The sequence below is a fragment of the Alosa pseudoharengus genome, unplaced genomic scaffold (assembly GCF_046254945.1).
Source record: "Alosa pseudoharengus isolate Yale_2024_CS ecotype anadromous, Long Island Sound unplaced genomic scaffold, YU_APseudo_1.1 YU_APseudo_1.1_scf_20, whole genome shotgun sequence".
NCBI lineage: Eukaryota > Metazoa > Chordata > Actinopteri > Clupeiformes > Clupeidae > Alosa > Alosa pseudoharengus.
In genome coordinates, this window is record NW_027468664.1 from 34,004,250 (window position 1) to 34,025,672 (window position 21,423).

Consider the following 21,423-nt stretch of genomic DNA (forward strand, 5'->3'; position numbering starts at 1 on the left):
CAGACTTCACTACAGACTTTAGCAGACTGGTTTAGAAATAATGTAATAGCCAGAAATATGCCTGCCCTGCCCTAATAAAGAAATATTTGGTTAACTGCGAGTGAATCCCGTTTGCAGCCGTAGAGACGCAGGACAAATTAAACATTCTGGTTTTCTCCGAGTGCAACGATGATAGACAGACATCATTTGGACAAAATATAGAGTATTAACCTCCATTGCTCAGCCAAATGCCTTCCTGTTACGTCCTGTTATCACGGAGTTACAGGCGATAAACGATTTTTGATGGTCACAAGTTTACTTCATTAGGGACTGTTCGTTATTTATTTAAGGGGCTACTGGAGGAGTTTTGGGAATATTAGTCCAAAAAGACGTGACCCTCCCTCGCCAGCAATACATTTTTCTATGACCCTCCAAAGTGATTATGAAAAAAAATCACTGTCAACTTTTTCCAGGTTTATCACGTACTGTATTTTAACGTTTTCACATATTTGGCCATAAGCCGTTTATCATAGGCTATCACGAAACCAAACTACAAAGGCGAACACTTTAACAGGGGGAATTAATTGGGCACGAATCATGCTGAACGCAATTTTGCTACCTTAGAATAATAAGGTTCTATCTGCGTTTTGAGTATAGGTACAACCGGGACGATTGAAACGGGACGAATGAAACATCCCGGTTTTCTCCGAGTGCAACGATGATAGACAGTCATCATTTGGACAAAACATGGAGCATATTAACCTCCGTTGCTTAGCCAAATGCCTTCCTGTTACGTGCTGGTATCACGGAGTTACAAGCGATAAACGATTTTTGATGGTCACAAGTTTACTTCATTAGCGGTTTATTTTTTTGGATTATTAAAGAGTGTTTTTCATTTAAAGGTTTGACTTTGTGCTTATTCAGTAGAGCATTTAGTGCTCTCCCCAATCCCAGACGTTCACATTGCATGTTTGTTTGTAATGGATGCAACCGCGAGATAGGCTATGCGTTTGACAATGAGTTGTTAACAGAACCAAGACATATAGGCCTAGTCCAGCAGCAATCTAGGGACTGTTCGTTATTTATTGAAGGGGCCACCGGAGGAATTTTGAGTGCTTCAGTTGGAAGTTGCATGACCCTCTCTTGCCTGCTAGAAATTGTTCAATGACCCTCCGACAGAATTGTTAAAAAAGACATGACCCTCCCCTGCCAATTGTCTTCCGCCCGCGCCACAGCCACACACTTTGTGATAACGTTCTTAAATCAATCTTTCCCGTGAGCTTGCATGCTACCAGTCCTTCCTTTTCAAATGTGTTGCGCCTGTTTGCACAATTTCACAAATAATCATATGTGATTAATAGTATGACAAATAATCCCTGTGCACGGGGACCGAAACAATGCATGCCAACTTTTTCCGTGTTTATCACGTATTTTAACTTTCCCCTCTGTCTTGCCGTTTTAATGTTTTCCCGTAGAATATCCCATATTTTAATACTCTCGTAACAGCCCTGCCATCGGGCCTGTCTCTGTGTTGCCCTGTTGCTACCCCTTGCCCTTCCAACGAAACAGATGTCTTCAAATCATCGTTTTCCTTGCTTGAAGGCGAACTTAGAGTGATGTTAACCTATTTAAGTTTAACAGCGCGATTGTCCTGAGAGCACCATTCATTGGCGCTTGCATGTTCGGCCTTATGTCTACGTGCGCACCTGAGGCTACTCAGCTGCAAGAGAAATAATTTTCCCTGTTTGTATGTTCACTGCAAGTTGGCCTACCATAACTTGCCAACTCTGCACTGTAGACTGGCTATTTATATTTTTCTGTGAAATAAGCAAATGTATTTGTTCAACTTTATGAAGCAGAATTACGCATAGGCTACTTGGAACATAATACATTTGACAAAGGACAGATGTATGTTGCTAGTGACAAAATATTAACTTTCAGTGTTTTACGATGTCTTTGTCATGGGGAAGTGTTTTTCCCCATGCATTTATTCTAGGTTACTGTCAGTGACTGCCGTGAGAGAAGCGGGTTCTGTGTTTCGTTCATGTCAGTGACGCGAGAGATGCGGGGTCTGTGTTGTGTTGCATACCGTGCTGTGCCGTCCACAACTCTTCTGACGAAGCCAAAATTACTCCTTTTGAAACAATGATTTGTATATTGCTTGAGGGGGGGGGGATCCCAAGCAGCTTTCAGCCATAAGGCTACTTTGAGAACATTTCAATTCACACTAATATTCAAAATGTTGAAAACTATTTCGGCATAGCCTATAAAGCAGTTTAATTAAATTGAATGTTAGTTGTAAACAAACGAGCTACTTGGTGAGGCTTGGCCTCACAGATGCGCTCGTGCCTTAGATGGCAGGAAAAATCTTCACGATAGGCCTATTAACTAACCACCCGATTCACGTTGGCTGGGGGGAAGGGGGGCCATCAGACAATTGTGCCCAGTTAATCCGGCCCTGCCCCCCAAAAATCACACCTCCACCTCTGACAGTTTAAAAGAAGTCAAGAGGACTCCTTACTCACAGACCTATATCACAAACCTGCGGTTTTGAAATCCTATGCAGCTACAGGAGCTTCCAATCGCGAGGAAGCAATTTTGCATTGTAGGCATAACTAACATGCAATAACGCTGCCAACAACAACCAAAACTAGGCTAATCATTGTCAACATGTAAATTAAATGTAACATTATTGTGAATCAAATTAAAATGTTCTCTTTTGCAAACGTAGGCATAGTAACAGAATAATTTAATAATGTTACAAAGATACTACATCAATCCGTATGTTTCATTAGGCTACTAGGCTATTTGTTTTGCCTTGATTCATTTAGGCTAGGACTTTGTATTCAGGGGCCGTATTCACAAAGAATTTTAAGGCTAAAAGTAGCTCCTAACTGGCGAATTTAGGAGCAACTCCAAAAAATAATGGGCGTGTCACTCCTAACTTTAGGACTCCTAATTTTTACGTTTTCACGAAGCATTTTAGACCTAAAAGTAGCACCTAAGTCTGGGACAGCTTAAGTCGAGAGGACTCCTAACTCACTAAGACCTATTCATAAACAGCTTTTTTGTGGCATTTTACGTTGCGATGTTTTGAAATGCGTAGCCTATGTGCAACAGGAGCTTCCAATCCCGAGGGAACAATTTTGCATTCATAAAAGGGATGCAATAAGGCCACCAACAACAACCAAAACTACTCATTGTTAACATGTAAATGAAATGTAACGTTTCATTGTGAATCAAATTAAAATGTTCTCCTCTTTGCAAACGTAGCCTAGGGATATATCCACATATATGGTGACAGATTAATTTAATAATGTTGCAAAGGTAGGCTACTGCATCAATGCATAGGCCTATGTTTCATTAGGCTACTAAGCTATTTGTTTTGCCTTACTCTTTATTCATTTAGGCTAGGCCTTTTTATTCAGTTATTAATCATCTTCCGTCCTTCGCACTACTTGTGTAGCGCACGCATTCTCCGACCTGTCACCTGTCAGTCATCATCGGAAGAGAGGTGTTTGGAATTCCCGCGTTACAATCGTCAGCCAATCAAGGTGGTCACTTCAGTCAAGCTCGTGCATGAGTAATGACGTCATCCATAGCCACGAAGACTCACTCCTAGTTTAGGAGTTGTCTGAAAGGCTTTGTGAATAACTTTTAAGAGAAAACTCCAATCTAAAATCTTTAAGTGCGATTTAGGAGTAGCCTACTCCTAGTAGTAAGATAAAAGCCTTTGTGAATAGCCTACGGCCCCAGTTATTCATCATCTTCCGTCCTTGTGTAGCGCACGCATTCTGAGACCTGTCACCTGTCACTCATCATCGTAAGGGAGGTGTTTGGAATCATGCCCGCGTTACAATCATCAGCCAATCAAGGTGGTCACGCTTGCCCATTTACCCAAATTAATGGTTGAATATTAGGCTACTGATGATCATTGTTATTTAAGAACATGCAGTGTGCGTAGGGTACCAAAAACATCTTGCTCGTAAAAAAGCATCATAACGCACATTCTGGCGGGTCTGTTATTTAGGCTGCGCAAACCACATGCCTTTATTTTGGGCAAGCCTGCATTCATTCATTCATTCAACCTTTATTTATTCTCGGAGGGTCATTGAGGGAAGCCCTCATTTTCAATGAAGCCGAAATTACAGAAGCGAAGCAAAGCGCTCCACAAACAAGACAACATTCGAGGCCTTCTGTTGAAGAATTTTATATGAAGCCTGCGCTGACAGTAATCCTCCTGCCCCTGAAAGGCCTACCACAGCTCTGGATAGTGTGGAATGTTCAAGTAATAACACAATCCAATTGTCCCCCGCTGACCACCTCACACATTTCTCTAGATTTTGCAACAAACTTACATGACACAATGCCATAAAATATGCCAGTTTTAGGACACAGAATAATGTTTGTAATGATACCAGGTAGGCCAGGTATTGTCGAAGGTGCATGGTGAAGTGAAATTCTTACTTTGGAAAACAAACATTTGCCGATATCATCGCCGATCATCAGAATATTGCAACAGATTCTGTGTTCTGGACTGTAGGTAACTTAAGCCAGTGGTTCTCAAACTTTTATTTCATTCCCCACTTTGATCAAGGGGCATGACTGATGATAGTGGAGATAACGTGTTATCCCGAGGCTTTTGCAAGTCAGCATCTTCGACGGTAGTCTATTAAAAATATACGTTTTCGATGTCCCAAACGGAGAGCCATACTTTATTGTTTTTAACGATCTCTATGCTACTCACAAAAATGTAGGCATGGGGACATGATGAAGTAGGTTATCCAACTGTCGTGTGTTAAATTATTGTGATTACGAGCCAGTGGTTTTCAAACATTATGCGTGACTCGGACATCTAACTAAATGCAACAGGCTCATATCGTCCTCGCATTCGCAAAATGAGGACCAGTGTTTTGTCAAATTGCAAATAGCTATTCGTTTTAACTATTTTTTTATGATAGTAGCCTATACAAAAAGCACTTCATACTATCTTAATCTTGGAATATGGGGAGGGAAGTGGCGCGTCTGCAGTCAGCCAAATATCAATGTAATTCTGCGGCATAAAGCAGATGTATTTGTTTATTGTACAGAAAAATAAAAATGCCATGTCAAGCAGTCAATTGACTACATTGCAGTCAAGAAGTAGGACAAATTAATTTACGAAACCAAAACGTGGGTCATAGTTGTCTAAGCCTCTATTGCGTAGCCTGTTAAAAACGTCGCCAGATAGTATTAAATCGGCAACAACATTGTTTTCTGCAGAAGCCTACCCAAGGCTACAGATTAATTCTGAACAGTTATTTCTCTACTGGCTCAATTATCACACCACTGTTTTGATTTGCGTAGTTGCGTTAACCCCAACACTGAATGTAGACAGCAAATTTTGATTTCGATTTTCGTTACCACCGTGTAGTCAAGCCTTAAGCCATACCCAAGTAGCCTAAATCGAGGTAATGTTTAATTATGCATGATTTATTTTGTTATTGAATTCGTAGGCTGGGATTACTCTCGGCAACAATTATGTAAGGGACGGCAGGCAGAGCGATGTACAGTGGCAGAGCGACGCACAGTGGCTGAAAGTGGTACTAAAGCTTCACGCAGCTTCACGCCGCGTAATGCGCGAATGAAGTGGTCATTTGAAAGCGATGCCCACTGTACAAGGCATTCAATTTGAGGCAATTGTCTCACTTTGTCCCACAGCAACATTAAAATAGTTTAGATTGGTGTACATTGTTTCTGTTAATAATGTATTGTATTAAGTGTCCATTTCATTATAATATTCAGATTTATCTTAAATAATTCAACATGCACATGTATTTTAAGTTCCGTTAAAGAGGGGTGGAGGTGGGGTCACATTTGAGCATTTAAAAATGTACTTGAAACTAGTACTTTCTGAAGTAACTAGTTGCATTGCATGTAAATGCAATGGACTATTATCACTGTTCTTCTTAATATTATTCTTCTTCTTCTGACCAAATTTGACGTTTAAAGGCACTAAAACCACTGAACCACTACAAAGGTCTTGTAACGGAGATTTGTCCTATGTTTTTTCACATTTGTGAACTTTATACTTTTTGAGATATTTACGATAAAAGAGCAATAAATTCCCATAGAGTTAACATTGATCGCCGTGGCGGCAACTTTTAGCGTTATGACGTGACCTGCAGCTGAAAGCAATCAACCGCTGCAATCTTTCTTCCACTGGAGCTGTGAATCTTCTGAACGTTTTGGACGTCTTCGCCTGCCGTGATACTTTACTTGCTCGTAAAACTCTCCTTCAGAGGCATATTTCTCTAATTACAGACAAGGTAAGTGGTCCGATTTTTGGTATTTGACTCATTTATGTCGTCAAACATTATGTTACGTAGCATTCTATACAATAGGCTATGTATGAAATGATAGGTCACAAATAGCCAAACTAAGAACTAATAACGTTACGGTAGTTCTAACGTTAGGGGAATAGTTAACGTTAGCACTTACCCTATCCGTTGATATTTATTATGTAAGGAAACCCACCTAATCAACGTTAATATGTCGTCAACTTTAAAGTGACCGGTTAGCTGTAGGTTTCGATAACGTTAGCTAACGACAATCAAACCTAACGTTGCTCCCAGCTAAGCACTGACGTTAACGTTACATTTGCTCACTAACCAGCAGCGTTTTAACTAACGTTAACCAGATAAAGTACGCATGATATTGTACGGATACTATCTGGCTCTTGATTAAATACACCTGTGGAAAGGGACCTGATGAAAGCCATACTGTTTGGAAACGGACCATATGACCAAAGTATTGTTAAAACACACTACAGAAGTTGAGGTATAACGTTTGTGTTGTCAACATAGGCTACAGAGTATGTTTACTTGGCCTAGGCTAACGTTACTCATTTCTGCATTATTCTGGCCTATAAATTAAAGCGTAGCCTGGCACACAAATCAAGCTTCCAATGCAATGCAATGAAATACTATAGGCTAGTATATTTAACTACCATTACAGATTTATGGTGCAACAACCTCACTTATATATCTAAGTGGTATTGAACAATTGTACACATTCCTTGTTTTTAATATAACTCTAACTTGTTTGCTTTTGTCTTTTAGGTTCCAGACCAGACCAGTGTGGTGATGACCGTGTATTACATTACGCGTGTGCCTGTCTGTGTGCACATCCTGCCAACCATACTTCGCTGGCATTAACACTTACATTCATTCCTAAAAAACATGTGACCATATCTCAATATATCTCCACATACCTTTGAACTATACTGAGACGTAGATCTGAGATCTACACTGAGACATTCTAAGTATTATATTGTTACAGGAGGACTATGCTGACAACTATATGAAGCATGCATACATTTGAATCATACCTGTGCTGTGACATCTGTGAAACTTAGCTGTGCTGTTAGACCTCTGTTTTTAGACCTGAGCTGTGCTGTGTGAAAATTAAGATTCTAACCTAAGTTCTGTCTAAAACTGATCATCTGAAGGGCTGGATCTTATTCTTCAGTCTATATCACCATCAAATGTGACCTATTACAATTAACTGAGACCTCTAGCTCTTGCTGCCAGTTCAGAATTACCACTGATAAATAGATCTGTCTTAGGATAATATGATTGGCATTATCAAGTTCTGTAAGAATGCAAATTCAGTAGACATCTGGTTTCTCCCTAATCATTATTGGGTAACTTTAAAATTGGTTTCAACAACTGTGATTTTTTTTTACTTCAAGCTTACATTGGTTGTTAAGTGCTCATTAGTGTATTCTGTATTAAAACAAAGAATGTTGATCAATATCGAATTAACAATTTATTTTTACTGACTGTCATATACTCTAAGCTAACATCTAACCAAGTAAGTGGTTTTCAGGAATACTGTAAGTCTATGTAATCTGAATAATTATACTTAGGTAATATAATGTTATAAACAGCAGCTTTTTGCATAAACATGCAATGGTAATTCCCTGGAATTACATTTTCCAGTTACTTTTATCATTTGTAACTGATTAACTAATTTAGTTACTTTTTGGAAGAAGTAACTGTAACTAATTACTTTTTAAAAGTAACTTGACCAAAACTGCAAGTCACCAAGTGTGAGCCATTTGCACAGGTTAGGTGAGCTATACTGTAGTTTCAATGGAGATCCATTTGTGTGAGGATATAAGGCTGCGTACATTCTACACAGATCCATAAATCTTGCTAACTTTGATGTCAGCGGTGCAAGACTGAAATAAGCTCAGTGGCAGCACATGAAATCATAGCGGGTTCTAACGGTGTAATTACGTGGCATTATTGTTTCCAGCAGATACCCAAAATGCTGCTACAAATTTTTTTTTTTTTTTTTAAAGTGGTGGGGGCATCTTCTACGCTAATGTCGTCAGCTTCGTCAGTCATGCTGGTTGTAATATTGCAAGATCTCTTCACACCTCTAGTCATTACTCCAACATGGTCATTCGGTGCAAACAAATACATTTGTGTAAAAATTAAATTATAATTACACTACTGATCAAAAAATAAAAATAAGAATAATTACAACAGTATTTATATATAGATATATAAAAATGACTGGCACCTCTGTTGTTCCTGCATCACATGGAGCTGTTCCAGTTTGGTCTTGTGTTCGATCTCCATTTTGCCCAGCATATCCTTGATCACTGCCATGAATGAGTTGAACTGAAAGGGGCAAGGCAATTTTAGTTACAGCACAGTAACACACATTGGCTCATCAAAACATTTTAAAAATGAACATATTAAACAACAAGAACAGGCTGAAAAAGGTAAAGATGGTGATAACAATAACAAATTGGCCTTAAGGCTTAAGGCCACCTCAGTTAGCCTTGCAACCATTTTGCATGCAGACTCTAGTTTGTTCAGTGCATTGTCAAACAGATTCAAGGGGACCGTAGTCATTAGGTGAGAGTGCTAAGAAAATGTGGGTGTTAAAGTTAAGTAAGTATAAGTATAGATTAGGGATGCACGATATATCGGCGGCCGATATATTATTGGCCGATAAGTGAAAAAATTAAAATATTATTATCGGTCCGATAACAGAATTATGGCCGATAATTTGCGCCGATATTTTTTAAAGTCCTAATTTAGGCCTACGTAAGGTCCGTCGGGCTACATGCGTTCATTTGGGAATCTGTGCATCTCAAAATCCTCTCGTGAATTATCCGCCATTTAACCTTACCAGAGCGGAGCTCAGCCCTATCTAGAGTCTTCTTGTGCTGATGTGTTTGCACTTTACCTCGCTGGTCGGGGAAACAAATAAACAAACTTGTTAGTGGGACGAGTACATAAGTAGGCCTAGTTCTAAGTTGTGTTTTAGTATTATATTTGCATTACTTTAGCTTGGGTTTTGTATTATTACCTAGAAATATGCTAACCATTCCTGCTTCAGTTCCAGACAGGTCATCATAATAAGTTATTAAAACCTTCGGGGCTAACCCCTTTCATTTCTGCTGCAGCAGGTTGTGCGCAACAGAGTAGACGGACATAAGATACAGTCTGAGGAGTTGCAGCTTTATTCAGTTACCCGCAGTTGAAACTAAACCTAAGTTTCCCTCACAAACTCTGATTTGGTCGCTATACTGTAGCTTATTCCCAGCTGAGCCGTTTATGAGTGTTTAGTCCTAAATTAAAATGATTCATACTCTCTAGCCACTCACTCGCAATTCACTGACGTCAGGTTCACTTAAAGGAGCCACACATACTGTAGGGCTAGGCTACTGTTATGTTGACTGCTGTACTATTGAGGACTATTATGAGTTCTGTCCATCATTTGGTGGTAGGTAAAATTACTGCAATAAAATTATGCTTATTAAATGCTTTCCCCAAATCACTTTTCACAATTTTTTTTCAAGAGTAATATTATCGGTTATCGTATCGGTATCGGCCACAACAAACCAATAAATATCGGTTATCGTTATCGGCCCTAAAATTCCATATCGGTGCATCTCTAGTATAGATACTCTTTTGATCCTGTGAGGGAAATTTGGTTTCTGCATTTATCTCATCTGTGAATTAGTAAAACACTAAGGTGAAGCACACACTAACCCGGAGCAGTGAGCTGCCTGCTAAAGTGGCGCTCGGGGAGCAGTAAGAGGTTAGGTGCCTTGCTCAAGTGCACTTCAGCAACGGATGTTGGCATGGGAGAGCAGTGCTCAACCACTTCCCCCGCCCACATTTTTTCCTACCGGTCGGGAATCGAACCGGTAACCCTTTGATTTCGATGACATTTAGCTGATGTCTTTATTCAAAGTGATATGGACTTGCAACGGTGAGTATATTGTTATTTTATTATTATATTAACATAATAAAAGGCCCCAAGATCAACCCCTGGGGACAGCAAAGGTTTAGTATGTTGGTGATGAGGTATTGTTTCAAAGGGCAGCCAAGAAATTGTCTTGTAAGCAATCTGAGCAACTTGATAATGGCACCCAGTGGCCTCGACCAATGAGGGGCCTCCTAATAATAATAATAATAATAATAATCAATAATAATAATAAACGGCCGTGTCCGTATTCGTGGCATCATTACTCTGGAGCCGGCCGACCAAATAATAGACCTCTGAAGTTAGCCTACAAAAAAGAACCAAAACGCAATCTTTGCCCATATACTGTAAGGAGATCCGGGTGTTAATTGAAGCTAACTATCTATGTCAAGTTGCATTGCAAGTTAGCTCTGGGGTAGCAAATATCTAAGTTTGCCGTCTTAATGTACCGAAGATCACAGTACCCACTCGAAGGCAGAGGACAAAAGTGTGTTGAGCAAAATGTCTGCATTTCAGACTTCATTGTCCCCGCCAGAGTTTAACAGGTGCGAAAATTCAAAAATCCCCATGTTATTTTCCCATAGGAAAAATCATTAGATACCGGATCTCAAAGATGGCAGCTTTTCTGTAGGCGAACTTCAGAGATCTATTGAGCACATCGCACTGCTCTACAATGACATCGGTGGAGCGAGGCCCCCTTTGTCTTCTCTTCTACAGTGTAACAAAATGTAACAAAATCATAATAAATCCCAACGGGTGTAGAGGAGCTAGAGGAGAAGCTGAAACTGATTGACAAACTGAAAAACTCTGGAGATAACGTGGGTAGGTTAGAAGCAACGATATAACGAAAGACGTGGATTCTTGTAACTGTCCATGAAAACAGAAGACATAGCAGGTAAATATCGTAGCAAATAGCCTGGTAATGAAACAGCTTTAAGAACATTTATTTCACTCGTCTTGCTGGAGTGAACGCAGAACATGGGCTGTTGCGCAAAGAAATTAATTAGTGTTCTGCATCTCCATTCGCCCTAGGCAGATGGGTCAGGCCCTTGAGTCGTGAATCTGCTCGAGGTTTCTTCCTATATATATCTCCAATTCTTGGGAGTTTTTCCTCGCCCCTGTTACTCATGGGCCCTCTTTGAATTGAACTCATTGAACACTCTGAATTGAAATAATGTACACTGTAAGGTAGCCAATGCTCACGTCACATGAGCCAGAGCTGCTTGTTCTGTAGGCTTAAGGTTTCAGTCCCTCCCAAACTGCTTTAAAATAATGTGTTTAGCAGCCAGAATTTCAAAAATCTTCTTTCCAGGTCCAATACCCTCAAATTCAAGGACCTAATGTGGCGAAACATTTTAAGTGAAAGCAAGGTTATATCGTATCACCTCGTCAGACCAAGTTGTGAGGATGTCATTTTACCCCCATATTGAGGGGGCACAAGACTTTGTTTTCTCAGCTAAACAACTTGAATGTCATGATATCACACAATGTCAGTCTATGGCGTATGACGCGGTTGGCACATGTCGATGCCCTTATGCCTTATAATCGTATGCCAATTCATGCCTTATAAATTGTCCACTTTCTGAAAGCTGATGTTGTGAAAATGTAATTTCACCCCTATGTTGAAGGAGCCCCTTATGGAGGGGGCACAAATTAAATATCATGAGTGCGCGCCATTTTGGCCTGTGATGTATGACACGATTGGCATTGTCGCTACCTATATGCCACAAAGACAATTCAAGATTCAAGATTGTCTTTATTACATGTCATTATATGGGTATGAGAGAGTACAATTCTTGTGTTTGTGTTGCTCCTCAAATTAAAAAAAAAAAAAAAATAGTATGGTGTGTGTGTGTGTGTGTGTGTGTGTGTGTGTGTGTGTGTGTGTGTGTGTGTGGGGGGGGGGGGGGGGTGTTTTAGCACAAAGACTGACAAGCAGGCTCAGGCTCAACTTGAATATCATTGAATATCAACTTCAGTGTATGTCATTTTTCGCCTATGCATTATGACGCAGTTGGCACATGTTACTAGCCTACTTGTATGCCAGAAAGACAACTCAGGCCATAAATTAAACATTTTCTAAAACCTTATCTTCAGGCAGCATATACAGTATGTACCTGCTAGAATAACTGGCACATGTTGCCCCCTGTATACCACAAGGACAATTCAGATCTAATATTTGTTTTTCTTATCTTTTTTATTTCATTTTATCACTGTATTGAAGGGACAGAAGACCTAATTTTCTTGTGCACACTAATAGGGATAATTGTAGCCTGGTCCTTACCGCCTGTGACTACGTTTCTCTTCGTCATACAGTCTGGAACAAAGTAATAATAATCTGTAAAATCATTGGAGTTCCCTTAACCAATCAGCAACGTTTGGTAATGACGTATGCTGTGCGCTGGAGTTCAGGCTTTTACCAGAGAATGTCTAATAAGGGGAGAACCGCCACTCTCGGGAAGCTTCCGGTTTCTGAACTGGTTGCAGTTCCAATTCTGGTTCCACATGATGGCGCTCACGAATAAGTGCAGAATGAATGGAGGGCTATGGAGCTGTACCCCTCAAATCCACTTTTCTCGGGATATAATTTTTTGGCCAGAAATTTGAATGTTGCTTGCGAAAGAGAGGGCAGAGAAAATACACACCGCTGAGTATTATATTTTTTGAGTCACTTATTTGTTCTAAAAAGCCTTTCAAATGTGTCAATAACGTCATTCATTAGCAGAAAGCTAGTGAGTTGTGGGCAACAACGACCCAACCTGTAAGAAATCGAAAGGACGTAAGTACTCGTTCATTCAACTTTTGACCTATAATCCATATTGATCTTGCAGAAACCACAATCCAATCTTCGATTTTTTTAAGGACAACCAGGTTAAAGAGACACATTTAGCCGTCTAGCTCCATAGTCCCCCATTGTTTTTGCACTTATTCGTGATCGCCCCTAGCGGAACTGCAGCAGATTGCAGGTACAATGGAGTTAATAGGGAGTGATCCGGCTCTCCGTAAACGGGCTCTGCTTTTACGCTTCCCACTTATGCTCTCAGTAGTAAACAGACCGCTGGCTAGTATGCAGGCTACCTGACCGCCAGGGCAGTCTCTTCGTAGTGGATATATCTCTAACTTGCGCCAGCCACAGACCGAGAGTTGTATACCAAAAGCGTCACGTCGCCGAGATTATATCAGCTCTTGTCACACGCCAGTTTTCCCTCTTATCTATTCTCGCCGCTTATCAGACGATTGTTGTTCTACGCAGCCCGGTGGCTTCGTCGGAGCTTACTTCGTTCTCCACGGGCTGTTCAGACTACACTCTCGGATAAGTTGGATTGTACTGACGACCTACGTGTTATTTAACCTGGAGCTTTCTCAGTTAAACTAACAGTTGTTCGGCATAAAACAACGCAGCCTACCTTGAGCCACGCTCGGTGACTGGCTAACGTTCCTGTCCACAAGCACGGTAGCCTCGCCTGGAGCCCAGCTCGGCCACACTAGCCTCTGTCAAACACGGAGCGGTTTACCTTGAGCCCAGCTCAGTAACTGCTAGTCCCAGTCAAGCACAATCACAGCAGCCTTGCCTTGAGCCCCGCTCGGTAACCGGCTAGCTCACGTCAAGACACACCGCCTCGCCTTGAGCCCCGCTCGGTAGGGTAGCTAGTAGCTAGGGCATAACAAAAATTTTTCTTGGGTTCCGGTTTCCGACCGACCCTGTCAATTTATGTGCGACCCAAATTTATTTTATGAGCTTGGGGAAGAAATAACACTAAATATATTAAATAAATCCACAAATAAAAGGCGAACTATAATTACATTAATTACCCCTTGCGTTATGTATAGGGATGAGCGTATTCTCTCTTTTACAAAGTAGCCTATGCACAGCTGTTCACGAAGACGATTGTTTTCGTAACCAAGGCACTCGCAATTTTGTCCAAACACCGCAACTTTTTCGCAAATTTGACCAATCATCGTAGTTTCACCGTGAAATTTCACCTACCACAACAGTCCCTCGCGCAAAATATTGAGCCAGATGGCACACTTACTTCTGCACCTTTTACATATGACACCAAAGACTGCCCTAACGTGTTCGTTCCTCTACAGTTTTGACGACAATAAATAGAAGGCTAACGTTAATGATCTGCTTACTTGCATCTCTCAACCTGGTGTTGCTAACCTACCTAGGCTATGAAAGTAAGTTAATTAAGGCCTACTTGGTTTACTGATTTTTGAGTAGGCTATGCAACCCATTGGCAAACGTTTACCTGGATATGTCCTTTTAGCTTATGTCATGTTTGCTAGCTTGTGGGCTTAGTTTGAGTAGTGCTACCAAAATCATAGAAATTAATAAAATTGCAAGACATTTACCTCTTCTATGATCCAATAATGATTTCATTCGAGTTGTTTTTTTTAACATTTATTTTAACTAATGACATAGAAGACATTCCCAATTGCGTCCACATATCGTAATGCACTATGCAAAAAGTGATTTACACTCGTAGCCGAACACAGTGAGATGCAAGCATAGACAGTAAAAGAAAAGCCTTCCAATCCACTCAGAAATGTACTTAGGCTACTCTCACGTCCTTAAAGGGGCAGGCAGTCAATTAGACGTACACCACCAATGTAATGACATTAAACAGAAGTGTAGTCAAATAGTTTAAATCAATATGAAATTACTAGATACTTACTTGACTATTAGTAATTATGCAGGCCACAGACTATGAATTATTAAAAAGATATGAACTTAATATGAATAACAAAATATATGAATGTATTGAAACATATGACATGATGCCATCTCTTTAGGTGACTGTCTTTTTTGGACAGTTCTACTATAATGCTTTGTGAATGACCTCAGTCAAAGCATTTTCACAAATAAAGTAGGCCTACTTTGATTTTCTGTAATCCTTACTGTTTACCTTTGATTATCCTTTTTAATAAGCATCATGATTATCAGTGTGATTTTGGTCTTACTAACCTTAATTGCCCTAAATTTAAACTATTTTTGCAATTTTCACTTCCTCCCGCAATTTCTCCACAAGAAACAGCTAAAATCACCGCAACTTCCATCCAGGCATTTTAGGTCGCAACAGTCTCAAAAAACCTCGCGAAATCCTGGTGGGATTGATTTTCTACCTATCCCTTACTGCCACTGGAAAAAAAAAAAAAAAAAAAAAAAAAAATTCCCTACCGACCCATGGCCTCAACTGACAACCAACAGGAACCAAAAATTTTTTTTTTTTATGCCTAACATTCCATTCCTTAAGTAGGCCTATGCCGCATTGATTTTGTTAAGGTAATTTGAGAGTAGGGAGGAGAAAAACGAGCAGCAAACGTTTATTTGAAAACATGATAAGTAGTGATGCATGTAGTACACTTGTGCGTTTAGGTTTAGCTATCACCATCTGATAAATCAAACTTTTCCCAAAGCCAGTTGGAAGGAGAGTTATAAGACGTCCTTGCCATTTATAAAATTGAAAAAAAAAAAAATTTTAATAAAAAAAGACAAGCCTCTTGTTCCTGCTTTAATTGCGTGATGCCCTCGAGAGTTGAGACTACTTCGCGGATAGCTTCTAGCGTCTCTTCCTCCGTCGCCATTGTTGCTGTGCTGTTGAACTACAAGCTTCGCTGGACTACAAGCAACTCGGCAGGCAAGTTCCGCGTCATCACTCAACTGTTCGCTGATTGGCGCGGCCGCACGCGAGCCGTATACTGTAGGTTGGGCCAGACTACGTGCGAGGCTGAAATCAAATTTTGGCCAGAAGTACGTAGGATGGTAACACCAGGCTAGGATAATTGTGTATTAGGTCTACTACCTTATGACAGTCACCGGCCTGTGTCAAAAGGGTGATTTAGGCCCTTTTAGGTATAGAGGTCACTGTAATCTTGAAATTTCACCCTAATATTTTTCATTATTTTATGCACTTTATTTACACCAAGTCTCAGCAAAGAGATTAGACAGGCTACAATACATTCAAATTCCGCTGCAAGAGTTCTCACCCGTACCAGGTCCTGGCAACATATCACTCCTATCCTCAATCAACTACACTGGCTCCCTGTACAATACCGTATTCAATTCAAAATCATCCTTCTTGTCTTCAAAGCACAACATAATCTTGCACCCTCTTATCTTTCAAGCCTCCTGACCCCTTACCAACCAACCCGCACCTTACGCTCCACTGATGCCGACCTCCTATCCACCCCCACTGCACATCTCCGTTCCATGGGTGACAGGGCCTTTAGCGTGGCTGGCCCCAAACTCTGGAACTCCCTCCCACTTGCACTACGTCAAAGCACTTCCCTGTCCACCTTTAAATCCATGTTAAAAACTCACCTTTTCACTCTTGCTTTTCCTTCATACTCATAACCTTGCCTCCTCCATCCCACTTGCTCCTCTATTACGGTTTTATTTTATTTTTTTATACTTTTGTTGGCAATGTCTGTCCCCTGCTGAATGTTTAGTGTGTTTTACTAAGTGTACTGTCTATTTGTACTGTCCCTGTATATGTTGCTTTTATGTCTATGTTCTCTTGTATACGGTCTCTGTTTGATGTTTTTATGCTACTCTTATGTCTATATCCTTTTCTCTTATTGTACAGTGTCCTTGGGTGACTTGAAAGGCGCTTTAAATAAAATGTATTATTATTATTATCATTGTGTCATGTAATGTACAGTCGACAGGCATTGATTGACACACTATTGGACACATTTTTTGACTGAGATTCTCTGGAATGCGGAGCGCAACTTCAAAAGATGTGCAAAGAGAAAACATTGCGGAAAGCGAGCTGGAGTCCGGAACAGGCTCAGAGCAGGCCCACCGCACACCACTGCTGAGTGTCCTGCTGGCTAATGTCCAATCTTTGGAAAACAAGCTAGATGACATGAGGGCAAGACTGAAATATCAGAGAGATGTGCGTGACTGTAACATCTTCTGTCTAACCGAGACATGGCTATAACTCCGTCAGTGCCAGATCATGCGATTCGACCTTCTGAATGTCTTTCTGTTCACCGGACGGACAGAACGACTGATTCTGGTAAAACCAGAGGAGGGTGTGTGTGCGCATCATGGTGAACAATAAGTGGTGTGATAGTAGAAATGTAACCGTATTGTCAAGACACTGTTCACCTGACCTGGAATACATCACAGTCAAATGCAGACCCTTTTATCTACCACGGGAGTTTAACCCTTAGAACCCTAAGCTGTTTTTAGGGCATTTTCACTACCTTTATTCATAAGGATTTATTCTGGTCATTGTAAGTGCCACACACATATATTATATATTGTTTTTTTCAGGAGAGTTTAGGCTATTCAGATCTGCCATCATTTCATGTATTAATACTAGCATTGATTTTATTTAGATTTTTAAAGAATTAAAATATAAAAAGTGTATTATAAAAATTCTTATATTTCGACATGTATCTCACCACAGCAAGCTCACAGCTCTACATGCATTTCATGTGTGTGTAGGGCAGACTGTCCTGAATCGGGCAATATAATTGCCATGTTGGAGGGATACTCTGGGGCTGAGCAATTTACAGAAATATTTGCTGTGTGATTTACGGAAATAAATGCCATTTTTTATTTAGTGATGAAAAATGACCTTTCTGCGCTCCATATCTGTGACACGAACTGATCTGACCTGACTTGACCCGAGGTTGCGTGTTAGCCTGCGTGCCTGTGTGTATGCAGTCATAATAATTCTCAACTCTTTACTGCATTGCCATGAACAAAGTAAAGGCAAAAAAGGTGTTTATTTGTTGAAATTGGGATACAATGTGAGCCTTGAATTGGATGCCATGCAGGAATTTGCTAGGATCTCAAAACCGGAATATGAACATGCTTTGCCATAGAGAAACACATGATAGCATTGGATTATAAACATGCTTTGCCACAAGAACAGACAAAAACGTGGGGTAAGTCCAGCTATATGAAGTTATTATTTTGCAGTCACTTCGTCTGTTTTATAACCCAGAAGGATGTACTTGGTATCAAATGATAGCTCTGAGTCTCCTCTTTCATCTGACATACGTGGCATATCTATGCGATCACGGGTCCGCGAGTAATTCAAACGAGAGTAATGAGTGTGCAGCGTTGGTTTGTGTACATGACGTTATTATTTTGCAGTCACTTCGTCTGGTTTTATAAGCCAGAAGGATCGATAAACATGGTACCAATGGATAGCCCTGTGCCCCCTCTTTCATCTGATATGCTTGCCATATCGATGCGATCACGGGTTCGCGAGTAATTCAAACTAGAGTAATGTGTGTGCAGGTGAATGCAGAGAAGTATAGACTGTAAATATGATGCAATTTGATTTAATTTCATGATTTTTTTTAATTTTCATACTTGATCGTACAGACAAGTGTGTAGTCTCGTTGGAAAGCCCCACTTCTGCTCTGTCGTGCAATAAAGGTTTCATCTCGCTGCGATGAACCGTTCCGGAGCAATGTAACAGAGAAGAAAGGGTGTGTTTTTTGACGCACTTTGCGTCAATCGGGTTCTAAGGGTTAAATCATGACTGCAGTTTAAATTCCACCTCAAGCGGACACTGAAAAACACTGATGAAACGCTCAACAAACATCAGAGTGACAACGTGGATGCAGCGGTGATAGTGGCAGGGGATTTTTGAAGTACAAATGTAATGACTTTTTTAAGACCTCCAAGGATAAAAAAGAATACCCATTGCAGAAATAGTCATTATCGTGGGATAGACAGTTAAAGCGAAACAACTTCTCCAAAATCTAGATCCCCTGCAGTTTGCCTATCGGTGTAATAGATCTACTGATGATGCCATTAATTTTATACTGCACACTGCATTAGCCTACCTTGATAACAGGGGAGGGAATTATGTGCGAATGCCGTTTATAGATTTCAGCTCGGCATTTAATACAATCAAACCTGTTACACTCATCACTAAGCTGGAAGATCTTGGACTGCATTCATCTCTGTGTAAATGGATTTTCAATTTCTTGACTGGTAGACCCCAGGTGGTGAGGGTGGGTAGCCACACCTCTTCATCCCTTACCCTCACAGGAGCACCACAGGGCTGTGTTTTAAGTCCACTGTTGTATTCCCTTTACACCCATGACTGTAGGGCAGTACATGACTCCAACATCATTGTCAGGTTTGCTGATGACACAGCAGTAGTTGGCCTCATTTCTAAGAACAATGAGCAGGCTTACTTGAATGAGGTAGACAGACTTTCAAACTGGTGCCAAGACAACAACCTACTCCTAAATGTTACCAAGACTAAGGAGATGCTTATAGATTTTAGGCGTGATCAGCAGAAAGTTTACCAACCACTCCAGATCATCAGGAGTGTAAAGTCGAGAGTAGAAAATCACCAGAGATCCCAGTCACCCCAACAACTGCCTCTTCTCTGCCCTACACTCTGGGAAACGTTACCGCTGCCTGAGGGCCAACACAGAGAGAATGCGGAAACGTTTTTATCCCCAAGCTATCCGGATTCTGAATGAGGACTGTAGCAGGAGCACAAGCATGTTGGAAACACAAGCATGTTGGGGCAGCCGTGGCCCACTGGTTAGCACTCTGGACCAGTGGGCCGTGGCTGAAGTGCCATTGAGCAAGGCACCTAACCCCTCACTGCTCCCCGAGCGCCGCCGATGTAGCAGGCAGCTCACTGCGCCGGGATTAGTGTGTGCTTCACCTCACTGTGTGTTCACTGTGTGCTGTTTGTGTTTCACTAATTCACCGATTGGGTTAAATGCAGAGACCAAATTTCCCTCACAGGATCAAAAAAGTATATATACTATATACTTATACTATGCACTCTAGACATTTCTTCTCCTTCTCTTCTTTTTCTATTTCACTACATATAGCATTTCACTACATATACTCTGTATAATTGTATACAACAAATACATCTGAATTGAATTGAACTGAATTGAATATTGAGGGCTACAATTTTTCTTAAGCATCAGACCCTACATTAACCAACCTACTTCAGGGTCATTCCAAGTGAAAACAGCCAAAATCGGGGTATCATGTACATGGTACCTCTCAGATTTGGCTGAAAAGCGGTGAAAATATGCCTTATGTTACCAAACTGAGGAATCTGAAGTTTCAGGTCAATATCTCAAACGGTTTGCCCGTGCCGTCCATTTGAAATTCGGGTGCCACAGCCCTAATTGACACATTGGAATTTCACATTTCATCCTTTGCCATTTTTGGAAGCCCATAACGTCTGTTCTAATAGTGGTAGAAGGCTGGAAACTGGTGTGGTAGTTCATTGTAGCCTGTAGCCTAATGGAGGCAGAATCAACATTCCTTACTGTTTAGGTGAGAGGTGGGTCACCAAAGTTCTAAAAAATGTTGACGGCATGTGTGATTTTTCACTTTTTGGGTGGCCGTAGCACCACGATTAATGATCATATTTATTCTAAACAGGATTATTTGTTATGTTTGGGAACTTTGCTCTTTCCAAAATTAATTTGAGGGTTATAGTACCACTGGTGGGGGTTTTATGGGGGTCCAAAAACCCTCTCCGGCAAATGTGACTTTTTTGGAACCCCATATTTGGACCCCCAAATGACCATGTGGGCACTTGATGATCCTAATGGGATTTATACCAGATAAAGATACACATTCGTTCTTTCTTTTAATGAAATAAAAATGTTGACTATGAAGCTCCATAATATGAATTTTATTCTTCATAATGCACCATTTTGGACATTGTTTCCAGAAGTCTGGAATGTAGATCAGAGAGAATTTAGTGATGATAAAGCATGAAAATAGTGGAAATAACTTAGTATTATGCTCAGTGACAGCAAACAATTAAATACTGAGACTGTCACAGATTAACCCCTTATCCCCCATGAAAGAGACCCGCCATCAAACTTTCAAACTAAATAACAAGAATGTTACATAGTGTAAGAACACTACAAATAAAAGTGAGTTTTTCCTTGCCCCTGTCACTCCAAATAAAATTAAATTGAAAATTAAATGGAATAGTGTCTTTAAGTATTATCCAAGAAATTGTGGAAGCAGTGGCATCATTTTGTCATGGTCATTTTGGTCAAGTTCGTATTGGCGAGCACTGCGTCCATAGATGTCTGGCACACTGACACAACAATTGGAAACATTGTTGAACGTTCAGATGAACATGGTGATGTTTTAGTGAAATTCATGAAGTGTGTCAACAACATCCTCAAATGGCCATC

At 40.5% G+C, this 21,423-nt stretch overlaps 1 protein-coding gene across 1 annotated transcript in view; it reads right to left on the reverse strand.

Moving 5' to 3' along the window:
- Window positions 1-21,423, reverse strand: part of scyl2 (SCY1 like pseudokinase 2) — a 102,626-nt gene that overhangs the window by 20,850 nt on the left and 60,353 nt on the right. Inside the window, exon 14 of the mRNA XM_076297155.1 lies at window positions 8,551-8,651. Within this exon, the coding sequence (XP_076153270.1) occupies window positions 8,551-8,651 (101 nt within the window). The remainder of the gene's footprint in view (window positions 1-8,550; window positions 8,652-21,423) is intronic.